This window comes from Cydia pomonella, chromosome 24 (assembly GCF_033807575.1).
Source record: "Cydia pomonella isolate Wapato2018A chromosome 24, ilCydPomo1, whole genome shotgun sequence".
Taxonomy (NCBI): domain Eukaryota; kingdom Metazoa; phylum Arthropoda; class Insecta; order Lepidoptera; family Tortricidae; genus Cydia; species Cydia pomonella.
In genome coordinates, this window is record NC_084726.1 from 8,043,240 (window position 1) to 8,062,882 (window position 19,643).

General features: G+C 37.0%; 3 protein-coding genes across 3 annotated transcripts; 1 reads left to right on the forward strand and 2 right to left on the reverse strand.

Annotated features, from left to right (window-relative positions):
- Window positions 1-19: 19 nt before the first annotated feature.
- On the forward strand, window positions 20-14,621 carry LOC133530941 (coatomer subunit delta). Its single transcript, XM_061869000.1, has 15 exons — window positions 20-164; window positions 310-349; window positions 438-558; window positions 1,176-1,278; window positions 1,805-1,924; window positions 3,517-3,576; window positions 4,783-4,894; window positions 5,902-5,992; window positions 7,149-7,310; window positions 8,499-8,575; window positions 10,770-10,858; window positions 11,552-11,699; window positions 12,795-12,906; window positions 13,255-13,377; window positions 13,877-14,621. The coding sequence occupies exons 1-15, from the start codon at window positions 162-164 to the stop codon at window positions 14,043-14,045; spliced, it is 1,530 nt and encodes a 509-aa protein (XP_061724984.1). The 5' UTR covers window positions 20-161; the 3' UTR covers window positions 14,046-14,621.
- An 836-nt stretch (window positions 14,622-15,457) lies between these two features.
- LOC133530942 (uncharacterized) lies at window positions 15,458-17,161 on the reverse strand. The gene is made up of 2 exons (XM_061869001.1): window positions 16,866-17,161; window positions 15,458-16,216 (listed from the first exon to the last, which is right to left on the reverse strand). Exon 2 carries the CDS (start codon window positions 16,210-16,212, stop codon window positions 15,601-15,603), a length of 612 nt encoding a protein of 203 aa, XP_061724985.1. The 5' UTR covers window positions 16,213-16,216; window positions 16,866-17,161; the 3' UTR covers window positions 15,458-15,600.
- Window positions 16,243-18,518, reverse strand: LOC133530876 (uncharacterized). Its single transcript, XM_061868933.1, has 2 exons — window positions 17,588-18,518; window positions 16,243-16,286 (listed from the first exon to the last, which is right to left on the reverse strand). The coding sequence occupies exons 1-2, from the start codon at window positions 18,516-18,518 to the stop codon at window positions 16,243-16,245; spliced, it is 975 nt and encodes a 324-aa protein (XP_061724917.1).
- Between the last annotated feature and the right edge of the window lie 1,125 nt (window positions 18,519-19,643).

Genomic DNA, 19,643 nt, shown 5'->3' on the forward strand with positions numbered 1-19,643 from the left:
AATACTAAAAATACTCGATACTTTTTTTATACAAATGGCAACCCAAATTCCAACGAAAAATTAAAAAATATTGCTACACGTCATCTGGCGACTGTCAAACAGTTTTACGCGAGGGTTTTCTTATTTTTAATGCAAATTGGTCTGTTTTGAACAATAACAAAATGGTAAATAGCTTTCCTGTAACAACTTTAATCTATAAAGTGATATCCAAAAGTCTATCCTAAGACTTCCGTGTTATAGACCTAAACTTGTGGTCGTTTTTCCGGCGTATGTTTATAGTTTAATTACTTTATATTTCACTTATTTCAGGTGCTAATAGCAGCTACAGTATGCACAAAGTCAGGGAAAGGTAAATAAAATTAATTCCCTACTTATGTTATACAGGATAGTTCAGTATTACATGCAAGTTGTGATGAAATACGTGTTCATGTTTTCAGCGCTAGTGTCACGACAGTTTGTGGAAATGACGAAGGCGCGGATAGAGGGACTGCTGGCAGCCTTCCCCAAGCTTATGACTGGAGGCCGTCAACACACCTTCGTCGAGACTGAGTCAGTCAGGTAAGTTTTAAATACTTTTCAAATAAATGTGTGTTTGATCAAAATATAAATATTATAGGACATTATTACACAAATTTACTAAGTCCCACAGAAAGCTCAATAAGGCTTGTGTTGAGGGTACTTAGACAATGACAAAGAGCAACGATATCCAAGGTACAATATATATAATAGTCATCACTCAATCAGCAGCAGAAGTTGCAGAATTGTTGGAAATTACCTGAGCTGAGCACTTTACTGTTAAAAGAATAAGTGTGTGCATAGGCAGTGGGGTGACACTCCTCCTTTAGGCTTTTCCCTTCTCCATTCGGCTTGGCATTGCTATGAGCAATTATTAGGGTTGGCACAACTTGACATCCCTATACATGCACAACCACAGATAAGATAACCACTAGAATGTTGATAACCCTAAATGGCCGAAAGGGATAGTGCCGTACATTAGAAAGGGACAGCATAAATCATCCCACAATCGCTGTCAAACTTTGGTTTTGTAGGAAGTATCATTTCTGTACAGTAGTACTATTATTTATTCTGTGGCATAGGTCACTTTAACCTCAGAACCTCACCTGCTTATAGCTACTTCTGCTCCTGACTTTACCATGGCATATATTTTGTTACAGATATGTGTACCAGCCACTCGACAAGCTGTACATGCTGCTCATCACCACAAAGGCCAGCAACATCCTTGAGGACCTGGAGACGCTCCGCCTCTTCAGCCGTGTGGTAATTGTTTTGAATATTAATTAGGATCCATATAGAACAAGCCACCTTGTGAGGAAATTGCCTAGCAAAGCGTGGTCTGCGTAAACATGTTAAATTCCATTGACACCTGTCTGGCCTAATGCCTATGCCAATTCTCATAAAACTAGTGCCTATGCCAATTCTCGGGATTAGTTGCCAAGCAGACTCCATGCTCCCATGAGCCATGGCAAAATGCCAGGACAATGTGAGGAAGAAGTAGAAGACACCTGTCTGGCATAATCGGAGCGACCTTGCTGGCCTGCCTGCTAGTGGTCTTAGATTTGAACCAGGGTTTTTTGTGTGATGGCTCAAAAATTTAATTATGAGTATGAGTATAGATGTTAGCCATGTATTTCAGTATTGATACTCTACTTATTATTATTTCGTATATCATTGTCTCAGTGTACATAAAACAAGCTTAATAAAAATGACTGTAGGTTTCATTGATTTGCGTAAGAATGTCCATAGTAGTCCATACATTTTATTTTATTTCAATGTATTTCGCCAGGTACCTGAATACTGCACCCAGTTGACTGAAACGGAGGTGTTGAACCAGGCCTTCAACCTACTCTTTGCCTTCGATGAGATTGTAGCTCTCGGGTACAGGGAGAGTGTCAACTTGGCACAGGTAAAGTTAGCACTTATAGGTATCGGCAGGAGAGTCGAGGTGAATGATTACACACACAGCTACACAGAGTACTAATCGCAAGAACAGTATTGAATGGATGAATAAGTGAATGTGAAGCGCACAATATTAAGCTAAAAAAAATTGAAGAAACTTCTTGATTTATCATGTAGTTGGCGGTTCAACTTGCTATCGGTACGAATAAATCTAGTGGCAATACCTACAGCTAATTTGAATTCAAGATAGTCAGGTCATAAGTTCTGTCAAAAAGGTTTTGACTGATAAAAAAGGTATAAATAGAGAGCACTTTTTATTGATACATATGGGTTGAAAGCTTATTTAATGTTGAACTACTTACAATATCATTTAGCGTAATTTGCTGTCTCAGTTTTGCATAGTTCTATGTAATATTCGGAAAAATGTTATAAAAAAACATGCATAAAATACGCGACCTGCTCAAGGTTATTTTGATCCCTATATATTTATATTTCTTTTTTACATAATTGAATCAAAATCTTTTATTTTTCTTAAAATATATAATTCATGTGTATTGGTATTGCCAAAATTGCAACTGTACGTGTTTTACTAAACCTACCCGTTGGATGGCAGTCAAAAATTAGCGTGTCACTGACAAATACCCTAAGTTTGAAGGGTATTAGCTGAAGTACAGACTGGTCGGAGAACTAAATGCTAGTGATAAAATAACGTTCTGATAAAGGAGGTTTATACAAATACAATAAAATTGTACCTATTTTATTAACTGGACACTGAATTTTACTAAATTTTTTAAAAGTATAATTTTTCACAATGCTGCCGCGTATTCGCGTCTAACGAAAATCCCAAAGTAAACAAGTAGTAAATAAAGTCGCGACCTATATATTAAAATAATTACATTACGTTTTGATCAGTATAAAAGAAGCTTTCAAATAATACCAAACTTTTTATTAACTTTGTACTACATTTTATCAGTCAAATACTTGACAGAACTTATGACCTAACTGAGTACTAACCAAACTGCGTTGTTATGTGGCGACCGATCTGGCCTAGTGGGTAGTAACCCTGCCTATGAAGGTGACAGTCCTGGGTTTGAATCTCGATAGGGGCATTTTTATGTGTGATAAGCACAGATATTTTGATCCTGAGTCATGGGTGTTTCCTATTTAAATAAGTATGTATTTATGTATATAAGTATGTATGTGTCGTTAAAAAGCGCTGGTGGTGTCGCGGTAAGAGCATGCGACTTGCAATCCGGAAGCCGCGGGTTCAAACCCCGGCTCGTACCAATGAGTTTTTCGGAACTTATGTACGAAATATCATTTGATCCAGTCCCTTCACGGTGAAGGAAAAAGCGGTCGACATGAAAATCAAAGTCATTTATTAAGATTTACTTAGTGGAAACCGTTTTCTCCCGAAATGGAAATTTCATCAAATATGTACGTACGTTCGATTAGGATCGAAAAGCTATTCTTCCCTCTTAAAGAAGAAAAAAACAAGACATTACTTCATCAAACTGTAAATAATATTAATAATAACGGGTGTGACAAATACCAGTATCAATAAATAAAATGGTGTTTAATATACAACATCGTTTTCAGGTTCGTTCATTTGTGGAGATGGACTCTCACGAAGAAAAGATTTACCAAGCTGTTAGACAGGTTAGTACCGAATGTTATCTATTTTGTAAATTGTAGCGATTTCTTAAATTTTTCATCGACATGTTTTCATTCATATTTTGTATTAATATACTAAAAACTATACCTGCTATATACTAAGGGTAGGTAAATTAAGTTTGGTTCTTAACAAATACATCCTTCGCTACGCATCCTCGGATATCTCTAATGAAAACGCAGCCTTAGCATTCTACTTAGAATTTCTAGCTACCCACAAGAGTCTATTGTAAATTCCTTTCTTTTCATTTTAGATTCTACCTACGCCCTCTCTACTTTTCATGCTCGTAAAATTGACATTTAAGTCGAGTGGCATAAAATTGCTTATTATGCTCTAGAGCATAAAGTATTCATTCATTTATTCCTTTATAAAACATAGTTTTACATGTCAATACATTTTTTTATATTTAAAACTATTTATAGCTAACTTACATAATATAACATCAGTCTATTTTAATATTAGGTATAACATGTCAGGTGGGTACAATTATTATTCAAGTTATCATTATGACCCTTATTAACTTAGCTATAACGTCCTGCATCTGCCATACAAACTTCCCCAGACCGGCGCGCACACGACCGTACTCGGGAGTACGATTTTATTAAGTCTTGAAAAAATACGGCAAAATAAGCAATAATTTTGGATATTTTTTATTTATTTCCTCACAATCGAAGTGAAAAGTAGAGTATACATCTCGGGCATAAATACCCCATGTTAACATCGACATATATCGGTTCCCCCATTACGCACGGACCGATAAATTGCCTCGGACAATATGTGGCAGTCCAAATTAAAAGGGACCTTTAAGCGGTTGGCGCTTACGTCGCGTACCGCATTAGTATTGGCGCGCCTCGCCATAAGGTCCCTTTTGATTTAGAACGTCACGTATGGGTCACTTTATATAATCTACTATTTGCTTCCTTGTACAGTCAGCATCAAAAGTAGCGGATGAAATAACGCACCAAAAATATCTATCCCCGATACAATTTCTAAATGTAGGTAAATCTCTAAAATGTACGTCCTTAAGTATATCTTTTGCAGTCTAAATTCTACATTTAGAACTATCACTTTTTGTTAAGCTGTTACAGAATGGTAGATACTTTTGAATCGTTGTTTGATCCGCTACTTTTGATGCGGACTGTACCACAAGGTGTTATTTATTTATTGTGTTCATGAGTAAATGTCCGTTGTAGACCCAAGAGCGAGAGGCGGCCAACCGCATGCGCGAGCGAGCCAAGGAGCTGCAGCGAGAGAGGCTCGAAGCCGCCAAGAGGGGCGGCGCGCCGCGCAGCACCATGGCCTTTGGTAACTACTAAATATAAAGATACTTTATTATTCGGCTCATGGGAGCCTGGGGTCCGCTTGGCAGCTGATCCCTAGAATTGGCGTAGGCACTAGTTTTTACGAAAGCAACTGCCATCTGACCTTCCAACCCAGAGGGTAAACTAGGACTTATTGAGATTAGTCCGGTTTCCTCACAATGTTTCCCTTCACCGAAAAGCGCCTGGTAAATATCAAATGATATTTCGTACATAAGTTCCGAAACATTCATTTGTACGAGCCGGGGTTTGAACCCGCGATCTACGGTTTGCAGGACGCACGCTCTTACCGCTAGGCTACCAGCGCTTCTAACTGGTAACTACTACATTAACATTTGTAAAATACTCGACAGAGGCAACCAAATAAGATACACAAGGAACCACAGAGAAGATGGCTCTTGGTTGAAACTCATAAATATATAAATATAAAAATATAAATATTATAGGACATTATTACACAAATTGTCAAATCCCACAGTAAGCTCAATAAGGCTTGTGTTGAGGGTACTTAGACAACGATATATATATATAATATATAAATACTTAAATACATAGAAAACACCCATGACTCAGGAACAAAGATCCATGCTCATCACACGAATATATGCCCTTACCAGGATTTGAACCCGGGACAATCGGCTTCATAGGCAGGGTCACTACCGACTAGGCCAAACCGGTCGTCAAATATGTTAATATTATTTATTGTGCATAATGAAAACATGATTAAATACAGCAATTTAACATAAAAAAACTAAGCAACAACAGGCGGTCTTATCGCTAAAAAGCGATCTCTTACAGACCCATAAAGTATATGAAAGTAGGCAAGTTTAAGAACCGGTCCTTTTTAGACACCTACCTTAAAGTAAGTAAAATCTATGCTACTATTAACTTGGCTAAGAGGCCACTAAATAGGTGTTAATTTCCTAATGTATTTACATAAATATATGTAAATACAATATGAAAATAACTATGGTAATTAATTATGGTAAACAGGTAGCGGTGGTTTCGGCAACCAGTCCATGTCTTCAGCGGCAGGAGTTGAACCCATCGCGGAGAAGATTCCCACCACGCCGGCTAGGGACACGTGAGTACTGACAAAAATGAAATTTATTATGAATATCAGCATTTTACTGGTATACATGCTACCCCATATAATATTACGGTACGCTTATTCGATATGAGCAAAGATATATACAACGTGTTACACCAGCCACTGAAAGTGGGGTGGGTACATGTTGTATAGGTCATACTGAGCAACTTTTACTATAAGACCAACCCCGAAATCGCAAAAAAAAATTGACTTTTTCATGCAAGATATCAACATCAGCCAGCCAAAATGTATGACAGAGTCAATTTTTTTTCAACACGTCAGTAATAAAGTCTAAGAAAAAAAATGTGACTCGGAGAAACAAGAAAAAAATTATGCCCGAATAGATGGCGATTTACCTTTGGCCTATACTCGAGTAGATGGCGACACCGTTTGATATCTAACACATATCAGTGAAAGAACATGGGTCAGATAGCCATATGTCTTTCTAAGAGTTTTGGTTGTGTGTCGAAAGATGGCAGTAAATTTAGTTGACCACAAAATTTACTTCGGCAATACGTCTCTATAGGGACCGTGCGCGTTGGAGGGTCTGCCATCTTGTGGGCTACATCGGAACAAAAAACATCACATTTACGCCTCGCGCCAAAAATCTGACGGCTCCTGTGCTGCCTCCTACAGTTCATGCACGCTCCCTATAGTCAATTCTCTTTGACATGAGCAAATGAGTAGAGTAATGTCAATGCGGCTATATCCGTCTGCTGGTTATTTCGTATATGAGGCTATGAGCATGAGTTTGAGACAAATGTAAACTAGTTACTTCGTTGATAGCGATTGCTTTAAGCTCCAACTCTGAACTGAAGTCGAGGCTTGAAATTAAATAAAACGCTCGTGTACGAAATTTCCCACAGATGGATTTTGTCCGCATTGACCTTAATAGTCGATGGGATTATTTATATTTTTAGGATACGTTATTAATAGATTCCGTCTAAGATAACTCTGCACCGTGTTTTATAGCACAGAGTGCGGAAGTGTTATTTTAATATCATAATTTCATAGAAATTTAACATTTATGATAATACTTCTACATGCGGCTACAGAGTCTAAGGTTGTTTATTATGTTATTAATAATTATTTTGTCTATCTAAATAAACATATCTGGTATTGGTTTTATTAACACATGTTCTCTTTCCAGTCGTCCAGCAACCCGTTCGGCCATGAAGCTGGGCTCGCGCGGCGCGGACGCCGAGTCCTTCGTGTCCAAGCTGCGCAGCGAGGGCGACGCCGCCGCCGCAGTTACCCCCACTACTCAAGCCGACGTCAAACCTGGGGCTTTACCGGCGCCTGACCAGAAAGAGTAAGTTTTTCTCTCTAAATCAGGGTAAGCCTTCTTAGATAATTTTCGCTTAGTTCCATGGGATCTAATTGTAACCGTGACCGACGCCAGATTAAAAAAGTACATATTGCAGCTGCCCCACTCAACTATTCCGTAGGCTAAAATGACAACCACAAATGTCAAACGCAGAAATAATGTGACCAGCTTAAAACAAATAGTGCTGATCTTTGATTTCGGTTTGTGAATAACCGATAAATATCAAATTAATTTTAGATTCAAAATAAACAATTAATGAAATCTACTCACTACATGATAGGAAGTAAATAATAAATAAAATCTACTCACTACTAATCCACTCAAACATTTAAAAATTGCATTATGAGCTTCGAGGTGACTTGATCTTACAATAAAATCGCTTTTAAATATTGTGTTTAGACCTGGATACAAACTTTCTAAATGCCTCAAAATGGTGTTACATGCCTATATAAGTAACTCCCAATAGTTTATTTTCGGTTAGAACCGGTTGTAGCACATCACTATTTATAAGACGTAAAAAACCAGCAACACATGAAATGTCATTTTAGTCTACGGGATAAAAAAAATAGACTATATGTCCTAATATAGTGACATCGCCGCTGCAACCTCCTCTACACCGCCCGACGTCTAACCTGGGGCTATATGGGCGGGCGAGCTTTACTTGATGATTCGATTTTTTTTTTACAAAAATCGGTAAATACCGATAGGTCGAACGCCAAGAGTCGCCATTTGTGTTTGCTTTCACCGTGAGTCTAGATAAGTGTTTCTCTTTATGTCTACATATTTAAACTTAATAAATAAACACGTAGTTAACCCGAACTCCTATTAATTTTTCATAGAACGAATTTAATCTACCGACGGAGCGGCAGCGGACGGATAAATTTATGATAAGGGGAATTAACTTTGAGACTATGAGTTATAGCTCTAGAGAAAATCACTAAGGAAATTTATACATGCCCTGGGGTTTATTATTGAACTATTAAAAATATATTTCCCCAAATAAAAAATAAAAACATTTATTTCGGACGACACAATTCATATTTTGTTAGTTACAAATATACTTAAATTTCTATGTTAGTACCTAAACTTAGATGTTGGGCGGTCCAGTGCTTAATTAATGCACTCCTTAAATGTCGCTCCATAATTATTTTAAAATATTTGTTTTTGTTTCAGTGTCCACCTGAGATTTGAGGAAAGGCTGAACCTGGTGGCCGGACGCGACGGCGACATACAGAGTTTCGAACTCTCTGGTAAGCAAAAGTCGCCTTTACTGTTAGAAAAATAAAGTACATGTTTACTGTGCGATTGGGAGAGAATTTATATATTTATATTTATTAATTTAATACAATGAAGTTAGGGTAAACTACTTCGCAGAGATCTATAGCACCGTTAAACCAAGAAAGTGTAGACTGGAAATTAATTCAGTGTTTACAGTGTTATTGACCGACTGACGTACGTAAAAGTAAACAAACAATTCATAGAACCGTTGCTATACAAATATAAGTTTGACAGGGTTCCGTCTACTGCCAATACTGTGGCTTATTAAAATAGGCGCAACCAGATTCATCATACTCATACTCATTTATTGGTAAGTATATCATACTCATCATCTCCCGAGGATGCCTCGTAGAGAGGCGAAACACGTGTCGAGTTTTGTACTTTTGGTGGCTGGTTGTTATATTTATTTGCGTATTTATTTTTGCGGTGCGAGGGTGGGAACATTAATTGCATGTAAAAATACGCAAGTAAGTATAACGGGTTAGCACTGTTTGACTAACACGTTATTTTCTCGCGTATTAGCAAAGTAATATTTCTTGCTTTAATTAGCAACCAGATTTGACAAATATTATTATTATTATTATTTGGTGTAAGACAGGCAGCTGATGCTGGTACGTCTAAATCAAAGTTCACTACACGATTTCACTGCTTAGATAGTCTGTCAAGATTGTTTTTAAATTGATTCACACTACAAGAGTTCACAACTTCAGAGGGTAATTTGTTCCAGGCATTTACTATTCGGTTTGCAATAAAGTTTTTGCTGATATTTGTTTTATGCTTTGTTGTTACTAGTTTAAGATAGTGTCCTCTTGTGCGCGTGTTTGGATTTCGAGTGAAGAGGTCGCTTAGTTCTGGACAGTCGTAGTATCCGTGAATTATTTTGAACGTCTCGATCAAGTCGCCACGTTCACGCCTTTTTTATTACTTACATTAACATAATATTTCAACAATGTAAGCTTACAGTACTACACCAATTCACTTACACACTAGAATCATACGTTTTTTTTATACCACGTCGGTGGCAAACAAGCATACGGCCCGCCTGATGGTAAGCAGTCACCGTATCCTATGAACGCCTGCAAAACCAGAGGTATTACATTCGCGTTGCCGACCCTTAACCCTTAGAATTGAATCCATGAATTGTTTGTTTACGTACGTCAGTAGTAAACACTGAATTTCTAGGATACCTATATAAATGTCAAGAATACTACAAAAAAAACATGCAAACAGATAAAATTTCAATAAAGATAAAAAAAAAACAGTCAATTAATTACAATATTTAGAATTTAGGAAGTGTCTATAGTCTGTTTCTTTAGGTATTTAAATAATAGTAAACGAACAATTTGTAAATTTTCAGGTAGTTATAATATTTATTGGTTAACCAACCAAATACAAAACCGCCTGGATCTGTCACTGAACGACCTGGCTTTAAACCTACATTATTTGATCATGTAATATTTTCATCTACCCTCAACTTAAGGAGCCATTTAAGGGTAGATTTTGTTGACCTTTTTTTAAATACCTAAAGATACAGGGTATAGCAGGATTGCCAGTGGGGCGACACTGCTCCATTCGGTCATTCTCGACTCTGTTCGGCTCAGCATTGCTCCGAGCAGTTATGGTTGGCACTGTACAACCATAGATAAGATAATGACTTTAATTTTGACAACCCTAAATAGCCGAAAGGGATAGTGCCGTACATTAGAAAGGGACAGCATGACTCGTCGCTGTCCAACTTCGGCTTAGTAGAAAGTGTCAGTCCGTACGGTATTACTATTATTTATTCTGTGATATTCCACAAGTATTCTAATATCATTTGATATTTACCACTAGCTTTTCGGTGAAGGAAAACATCGTGAGGAAACCTGCATACATCTGAGAAGAAATTCAAAGGTGTATGTGAAGTCCCCAATCCGCATTGGGCTGGCGTGGGGACTATAGCCCGAGCCCTCTCGCACATGAGAGGCCTGTGTCCAGCAGTGGGACGTATATAGGCTGAATTATTATTATTATTTTATATTTTTATTTTAATCACTGACGAGATACGATGAAATCCTTACCAACTTCAGTGACCACGTAATATTTAATTCTCCATACGTAATAACGGTCTCTTGGTATACAAAAACAAAGATTCACTTTACAATTATGAATGGTATATTTTGGCAGGTCTACTGACACTGCGCATCAGCAACGAGCAATTCGGTCGCATACACGTGCACGTCGATAACAAGGACACCAGGCCTTTGCAGTTACAGGTATGATCATCATCTTATTGATAAATGCCCTCCTCCTCCTTTGACGACCGGTTTGGCCTAGTGGGTAGTGACCCTGCCTTTGAAGCTGATGGTCCCGGGTTCATATCCTGGTAAGGGCATTTATTCGTGTGATGAGCATGGATATTTGTTCCTGAGTCATGGGTGTTTTCTATGTATTTAAGTATTTATAAATATTTATATATATCGTTGTCTAAAGTACCCTCAACACAAGCCTTATTGAGCTTACTGTGGGACTTAGTCAATTTGGGTAATAATGTCCTTTAATATTTAAACGGCTGTATCTTTTGATTGCGCTGGCTTAGAAGTTTGATTTTTTCACAGTTCCAAGGGCCAGCAGACCTGAGTATTTGATATAAATTCCAGCTTGATACCTCCACGCGTTCCTGAGAAAAAGGGTCTTGACAGACAGACAGACGGACGGACAACAAAGTGATCCTATAAGGGTTCCGTTTTTTCCTTTCGAGGTACGGGACCCTAAAAAAGATGTAAAAAAAAATTAAGCCTTTGCCCGGCAAAGACTTCAACTGACACGCGTAGTTACAGTCCTTCGTGCAATTTTCGGACGGCTTAAGCCCCAAAAGCTCTTAAAGTAAAGAAGGGGTTTTCCGCTCCCTGATAAGAACAAGCTTATATTTAACGACTCTGCAATAATAATCATCAAATTTTCCGTAGACTCACCCCAACGTCGACAAAGAGGCGTTCCGCTCCAGCGGCGTCATCGGCCTGAAGCAGGCGCAGCGCCCCTTCCCGCTGCACTCCGACGTCGGCGTGCTCAAGTGGCGGCTCGCCACCGCCGACGACAAGCTTGCTCCTATCTCAGGTACATATTCATATAGAACGAAAAACCGGCCAAGTGCGAATCGTACTCGCACAGGAAGGGCTCCGTACCATTATCTATAAAAAACGGTCACCCATCCAAGTACTGACCCCGCCCGACGTTGCTTAATTTCGGTGATTGGATGAGAACCTCGAGATTGGAAAGAAATATTTATTTTATTCTGTTTTTAGTATTTGTTGTTATAGCGGCAACAGAAATACATAATCTGTAGAAATTTCAACTGGCTAACTATCACGGTTCATGAGATACAGCCTAGTGACAGACGGACGGACGGACAGCGGAGTCTCAGTAATAGGGTCCCGTTTGACCCTTTGGGTACGGAACCCGAAAAACGAGATAAATATACCGCCACGCTCACTTAGTTTCATTTTGTGCGACTATTTGTGACATTTTTGTTGACCCTACGAGTCCATTTCTTTATTGTATGTAATTAGGCGGGTCAACGGGTTTTGCGCACTAGGGATATTACTCTGTCGACACACAAGACTAACGATATTTATCCTCGAAACATCGGAGGTAAATTTAAAACTCAATACGCGATTAAGTTTCGTTTCTGTAATTAAATAATATTGAAGAGTTGCCATAGGGCGGATTTTAGACCAAATGGCATTCATGCAGACTCATAATGGTCATGACCAAACATAAAAGCTAACTTTTGATCTTGTTCTTAGAATATTAAAATTTGTATGTTTACAAACACAACAAACTCGTGTACTTACAATGCAATGCATTAATCCGTGAGTCCGTTTGTATTTCATATAATATAATATACCGAAGTTACTAGCTATGTTATGTGACTACTTTTTTTAAACCGAATCTGGCTGCCACGTGGAATAGCTTAATGTGGGGCCGCAGGACAGTTTTAAATGTTAATAAAGTTTTCTCTTTTAAATAAACAATTCTTATTCTTATTGATTGTATTGTATCTTACTAGTGAAATGTCACAGAATTCTTAGAATTTGATGTACTTATCCATTACGTTTTTTTTACTAGATATAAAAATGTATTGTAGCATCATTGTTTAAAAATACTTACTAATATTTTATTTTTACGCATAATATAATTTTTTCTCTATAGTGAACTGCTGGCCGTCCGAGGGCGCCAACGGCGGCTGTGACGTCAACATCGAGTACGAGCTCGAGCAGGACCACCTTACCCTACAAGACGTCACCATCAACATTCCTCTGCCGTAAGTGTATTAAAAAAAATACATATGCCAAAAAGGATAAAGCTTATGTGTGTGGCTTCACCAACGCTGCCGTCTACAGCTCATGCACGCTCTATATATTGTTAACAATTGTCATCGTCATTACTCTTTATTAAGTCGTTGTGCAAAAAAACCTCTGTTAAATTTTGTTTCTTTCTAATAATCAGAAATGTCAAAATGTCGAATAGGAAGAAGCGATTGTTAGATTTGACAGATTTGTAAATGTGGCCATAAATAATTATAACTAATTCGCAAATAATTTAGCAATGAGTAATTGTTAAATGAAACAATCAAAAGATCGGAATCTCTAAAATTTTTTTTATTCTTTAGAACCGGGAACAGTTCTGTGGTAGTCCACCAATGGGAGGGCAGCTACGCGCAGAAAGGCCGCAACTTGATCTGGAGCATCCCACTTATCGACAGGCAGCATAAGTCAGGCAGTCTAGAGTTTACGTAAGTACTGCTACTAAGAAGTACACAAAAATAACAACATAAAAACTTTTTTTGTATTATTTGGCGGAACAAATAAAACCTTGCTAAAATAAATATTTATGACAAACATTAAGAATCCATAGTTTGTGATTTGTGATCAGATTTGTAAGTCAAATACAAATCAGCTCCAGGCTTCGTCACCTAAAAACAATATATCGTAATCGGCAACTGGCTTTATCGATCTTAATGATCAAATTAAACTTGGTTGAAGTGCCTCGAAACATAGCTGGCCCAAACGTCTCCATGGAACTAGCAGCGTTACCAAGGCGATCTGAGCATACTGCGAAAAACAAAAAACAAAATTTCGTTATCTGCCTCTAAAGAAATTTCGTTTTTTGCGGTAGGGCCTCTATTGGACCAGATATGAGGATCGCAACCACTTAATAACTTACACTCTTTTTGGGATAGGAACCTTACATGGATGTTTCAGATTGTCCCCTAATACCAATTTTGTCCACAGCGTGACCCCGGCGATCCCCAACGACTTCTTCCCGCTGGCCGTGTCGTGGAGCTCCGCCAGCACGCTGGCGCTGCTGAGCGCTACCGGCGTGACGCAGGCGGCCGACGGCTCGCCCGTCGACTATTCGCAGGAGATAAGCTTCCATCCCGACAAGTATGAGATCGTCTAGGTGCGTCGTTAGACCCAATGGCAGTTAGGCAAACTCGTAGTGGCCATGGTTGTGTGTGAAAGCTGTCTTTCGATCATTGTTGCTACTTACATAAAACCCATGTATCATGGTTATTATGGGTTTGTATAACGGCTGAAAGCTTGCTCGTAGACTTCTTAGGAGATAAGCTTCCATCCCGACGAGTATGAGACTGTCTAGGTAGGTTGTTATGCCCAATGGCAGTTCTGCAAGCTAATACTAACCATGAGATTCTTGTATGAAGCTGACTTCGTTCGTTGTTTCTTTGATAAAACACATCAATCTCGATGTGTTTAAAACGTATTGTTCATTATCATGGCTATTATGTGTTTCCTCGTGTTATACAGAGTTGGATAGAAATTAAATAACACACATTTAAATTAAGTTAAAATTGTTTATTCATTTATTTTATTGTAGTTACAATTTTATTTTCGTATAAGTGAGGACACTTTGTAAAACATTGGTAACTTATGTTTTAGTTACAAAAAGTATTATAAAATGTGTGAATTCTACTGAAATGGCAAGAATGTCTACTTTTTCTAATATGATCGATACCTTCGAAATGGAACAAGTTCCAAAATATATGTATTTAAACTTAAATTGATTTTATTAATGTAAAATAGTTATACAAACTGTAAAATATTATAAAAATACAAATAAACATTTAAATTATATATATATTTCATTTAGTTTACATTGTAACATATTTTTATGCTCCAATGCAGAATAAGTGTGTGTGAAAATGAGATGGTGACGAGTAAAATTTATTTATACGGTTGCCGTATTTCAATACCTTTTCTAGGTTCAGTTCGTCGTTAACTGGGTCGAATTTTGTTTTTTTTTTTACTATTCTGTCACGCTTGTATTTTATCAAATAAATAAAAAAAGACTAGTGCTATTGCATGTCTATTTAGCTGTAGATTATACATTTACCATGAGAAAAATTAAAAACTAAATTTCATTTCATACAAAAAGCCACACGCTGTCACATTTTTGGCGATAAAAACAAGACAATGAAAATAATTTTGAGCCATCTCTCAATTTCAAATGTTACATTACTATAGTTGTGTGTTAAAATACTTTTCAAATGCATGTCTAATAAAAAAAAAAAAATTATTAAACGGGTTTCTAAGGACAGATAAATCATTTTTTAATCTTTGTTATGTATGGTACGCTCAGAAAGAATTTGTAGACTTCGTAACAGGATTTGTACATCATTGTAATGATTATTTACGGATTTAATGAGTTCACTACTATCAGCATAAACAATACGTTCAGCGTTGAACTCTTATATCTTTTTATCCAATGCGTAATAATGTATGAATACAGATTCTGATGAATATGCGGTAGGTTTTATTTCAAAAATAACATTACTTTTTTCTGCACTTCCATTGCCATTTAGCAGGTAGAGAGCATCATCGACAACAGCAAATACTCCTTTTTGGCCAAATATAGGTCTTATCAGGTTAATATCACTACCTTTACGTATACCTTCAATTTGCTTATTCCCATTTTCGTTAAGCACGTACAAGTCTTTCTAACCATCATAGTAATACAAGTTGTTATTGAAATCAAAGGCTATTTCTTGAGCATCATTAATATTAATTTTATTCTTCTTCGTTCCTTCATCAGCAACGGAGAATACTTGATGGTCGTATGTTACAAAATATAGGACGCCTGTTTGGTGATTTGCTTCTATTTGGATGATATTATCAGTAAGAGATCCATATTTATAAGTAGTACTGTTTCTGTAATCATATACGTAGATACCATCACATGCTCCTAAATAAGCTTTTCCTTCATTACTGAATGCTGTAGCATCCCGTCCGTTCTCTAGTATTTTCGTAGTTTCACCATTTTTATAAATATATAAATCTTGGTATTTCCTGTCTCCTTTAACGTTATCTGCTTCAGTGAAGAAGCAAACGTTGAAAGCATCGTCAATGTCATCGAGGTAAGTAATCTCATCTTCATTTACTCGAAAATATTTTTTATTTAGAGGTACAATAATGTTTACTACGTCATTTTGACTAGTATGTTTTAGATAGGTTTTGGTTACAAAGTTTCTGGTGATAACTGGAGTGTTTTTATCTTCATTGTTTGTGGCGGTTGCGGTTAGGAACAGCGATAGGAATAGAAATATCTTCATGTCACTAGAATTTTAAATAAGTACATTAGTTCAATTTTCTTGCGAAGGATTTCCGAAACCTAAGCCATTATAATCTGTAGCGAATAAAAATGGTTTTTGGTAAAAATAATAGTGGTGAAAGACAAGTACTGGATGTGACTCGCAGCAAAGCAATGAACTATTGGAGTACAAAGGCCTCTTGTTTTAGATTAACCTGGTTCTGGGAATCTGGCAGGGATGATATGATTAACAAGGCCAGAATAGATAACATGCAATTTAATTGCCACAAAAGTCCCGAGTTACAGGGCATGCCGCCCAGGGCAGGCATGGGAAATACAAAATATGAGGGCCGCTAAAGGGCGGCGACCACAGACAAGTTTATAATTTAATCGCGCGGTCACGAGACGAAACGATACGCAAATCCTTGTAGTACTTGTGTGTCATAACACAGTTATATATGAAAAATATAATTGTATACGGTACGTTTAAATGCCTGTGAAATTTTGTCAAACCTCGGTTGGGCTGTAAACGATTTCGAAAAAAATTCAAAAATAAACTTAAAATTCAGTCAGGATCCTTACCAATTATCATACACAGGCAAAAGTTTATTAAATAATAACCTTGAAACAAGAAAAATTTTCGATACTGGATTCACTAACTATAAAAAAACTTACCAAGTCAAGCTGTGAGTTTACAAGAAAGCAGGCAAATGACAGATTTGTTCATATCAGTAGGTAAATATATTGTCGACCTCTTAAGTTAAACTTGACCTTTTAACTAAAGAGGTTATCGGTCATTGGCGAATTACGTAATCCTAATACGTAAACCAATATTATAAAATGTGAGAGCCGATCTTTATTATGCTGTCGTTTTTCGTCTTTAGGATATTCTGTGCAACATAAGCGCAATTTCACGGCATACTGTCTTAAAAATTCTTTCTCTTAGTTCCGAAAACAAATGACAACGTCGTATTTCGTATCGATTCCTTCCAGAATTAGGAGCTTTTGAAACCAACCAAATTTAAAAAAAAAAAACAACCATCGAACTTTAAATTAAACAACTTGATAAATTAATTGTTATGCTATTATTCTTGCTAACGTTACGAAAAAAACACTACTTTCTCCGCTGGCATCACAATACCATATTGTTATTGTGTCCGATGACCTCACATCTGGTGTCAATACCCATACCTATAGGTATTACCTACTTAACGTAAACAATCAGGATTATTTTTTAATAAAAACATTTTTTTTGTATATCAAAAACTAATTTATTGCATGCGTTTTAAAGAACATCACAATAAATACAGTTAAATCATGTATTTTAATTAGCACTTTCAATACTAAGATAACTCTTTATTGAACAATTCTAAGGCTTCGTAATAAAATTTGTGTACCTTGGTAATTAATCACATCATAATATTCATCCAAATCAGCAATGTGAGAAAGATGAACACGTTCGGCTTGAAATCTAAATATAGTTTTGTCTAACGCGAAATATAAATAATTTGTAGATTGCTGAGCATAAGCGGTAGGTTTAATTTGCAGAACTACATTTATTTTTCTAGCGCTTCCATTGGCATTTAGCAAATATACATCATTACCCACAACAGCAAATACGCCCATATTTCTCCACGTCGGTTTTACCAGGATAATTTCACCTCCTTTAGGTATTCCTTCAATTTTCTTATTTCCATCTTGGTTTAACACGTACAAGTCTTTCTTACCATCATAGTAATACATGTTATTGTTGAAATCAAAGGCTATTTCTTGAGCGTCATTAATATTAACTTTATTCTTCTTCGTTCCTTCATCAGCAACGGTGAATACTTGATGGTCGTTTGACACAAAATATAGGACACCAGTTTTGTAATTTGCTTCTATTTGGATTATATTATCAGTGAGGGTTCCATATTTTTTAATAGTACCGTTTTTGTAGTCAAATACATAGATACCGTCCGTGGCTGCTAAGTAAGCTTCGCTTCCAGTAGCAAATGCGGTAGCATCTCGTCCATTATCTAATAGTTTAGTAACGTTTTGACTCCTATATAAGTACAAACCGTGGTATTCTCTTTCACCATTATTGTTATCGGCTTCGACAAAGAAGTAAGCGTCTAAACCTAAAAGCATGTACGTCCAGATACTATTATCATATTTATCCCAAAAGGATTCCCTATTAGGAGGCACGACCAAGTTGACTATATCGTGCTGACTGCTGTACATGTCGCCGGCTTGCTTGAGGATGTTTCTGGTGACGTATATAGTGCTCATTTGAGCGGTCGTTGTCATCGCCATCAGGAGCAAAGGCAGGAACAGTCGAAGCTTCATGGTGCTGAAATTAAATATGCGAATAACAAATAAATAACAGTAAGTATGTATGTATGTATGTATGTATGTATATACTTTATTGTACATAGAAATAAAAACACGAAAAACACAGTTACAGAGTAAATTAAATACAACAAAGGCGAACTTATCCCTGTATGGGATCTCTTCCAGTTAACCTTTGAGGAAATGAGTAAAACAGAAGTAACGGTGAATGAATGACAAACACAAACAAAAGTGTACAATCACTGAAATTAATGAAATGCACGTTTTGAATACACATTGATACAAATATACATAGATAGAAAAATAACCATAAAATAATGCATACATATATATATAAATAAAAATAAATAAATATTCAATATATAATATAAATAAATATGAATTCGAACCAGAAAAGTAAAGGAAATTAAAAAGTAGAAGTACTCAATGGAACTAGGAAGTCGTAACCAAAGTATCGGAAAGCCACAATTTTTTAAGCTTCTCCTTGAGTGATGCTACAGATTGGGATTGCCTCACGGACACCGGAATCTCGTTCCATAACTTGACGGCATGGACAGTAAAGGATTTCTTGTATGTGCGCATCGTATTGGAAGGAATCGTGAGTAAAAGATTGGTGCTTGATCGAAGGCGATGACCACTACCAGCAGCTAAATAACTAAACCTTTCGGAAAGGTAAGGTGGCGAAGCAGGATTAAATAGAACATTGAAAAGCAATGATAGGACATGAACATCTCGTCGACGACGAATCGGAAGCCAGCCAAGCTGAGATCGAAACTGGGATACATGATCAAACTTACGTAGACCGAAAATGTATCGAATACAAATATTTTGCAATCGCTCGAGTTTGTCCAGTAACTCCTCACTAAGGTCCAAGAAAGCAGTATCAGCGTAATCTAACAACGGGAGTAAAAGTGAACATGCGAGAGTTATTTTGGTTTGAAGAGGAAGGAAATTTTGAAGACGCCTTAGTGAGTGGAGAGACGCAAAAAGTTTATTGCTAATGTCAGAAACATGAGCTACACGATGCTACATGCGAGCTACATGATGATACCCAAGTTCTTAACTGTAGAAGAAAAAGGGATAATTGTTCCGTCAAAACGCACTTTGGGCACCACCATCTCT

Bases quoted from the DNA above. Each gene is read 5' to 3' on its own strand.
- LOC133530941 (XM_061869000.1), top strand. The intron at 3,577-4,782 runs GTTAGTACCGAA...TGTCCGTTGTAG, and splicing joins TTTACCAAGCTGTTAGACAG to ACCCAAGAGCGAGAGGCGGC. The intron at 10,859-11,551 runs GTATGATCATCA...AATTTTCCGTAG, and splicing joins CCAGGCCTTTGCAGTTACAG to ACTCACCCCAACGTCGACAA.
- LOC133530942 (XM_061869001.1), bottom strand. From the start codon at position 16,212: ATGAAGATATTTCTATTCCTATCGCTGTTCCTAACCGCAACCGCCACA.
- LOC133530876 (XM_061868933.1), bottom strand. From the start codon at position 18,518: ATGAAGCTTCGACTGTTCCTGCCTTTGCTCCTGATGGCGATGACAACG. The intron at 16,287-17,587 runs GTACACAAATTT...TATTCGCTACAG, and splicing joins TGATGTGATTAATTACCAAG to ATTATAATGGCTTAGGTTTC.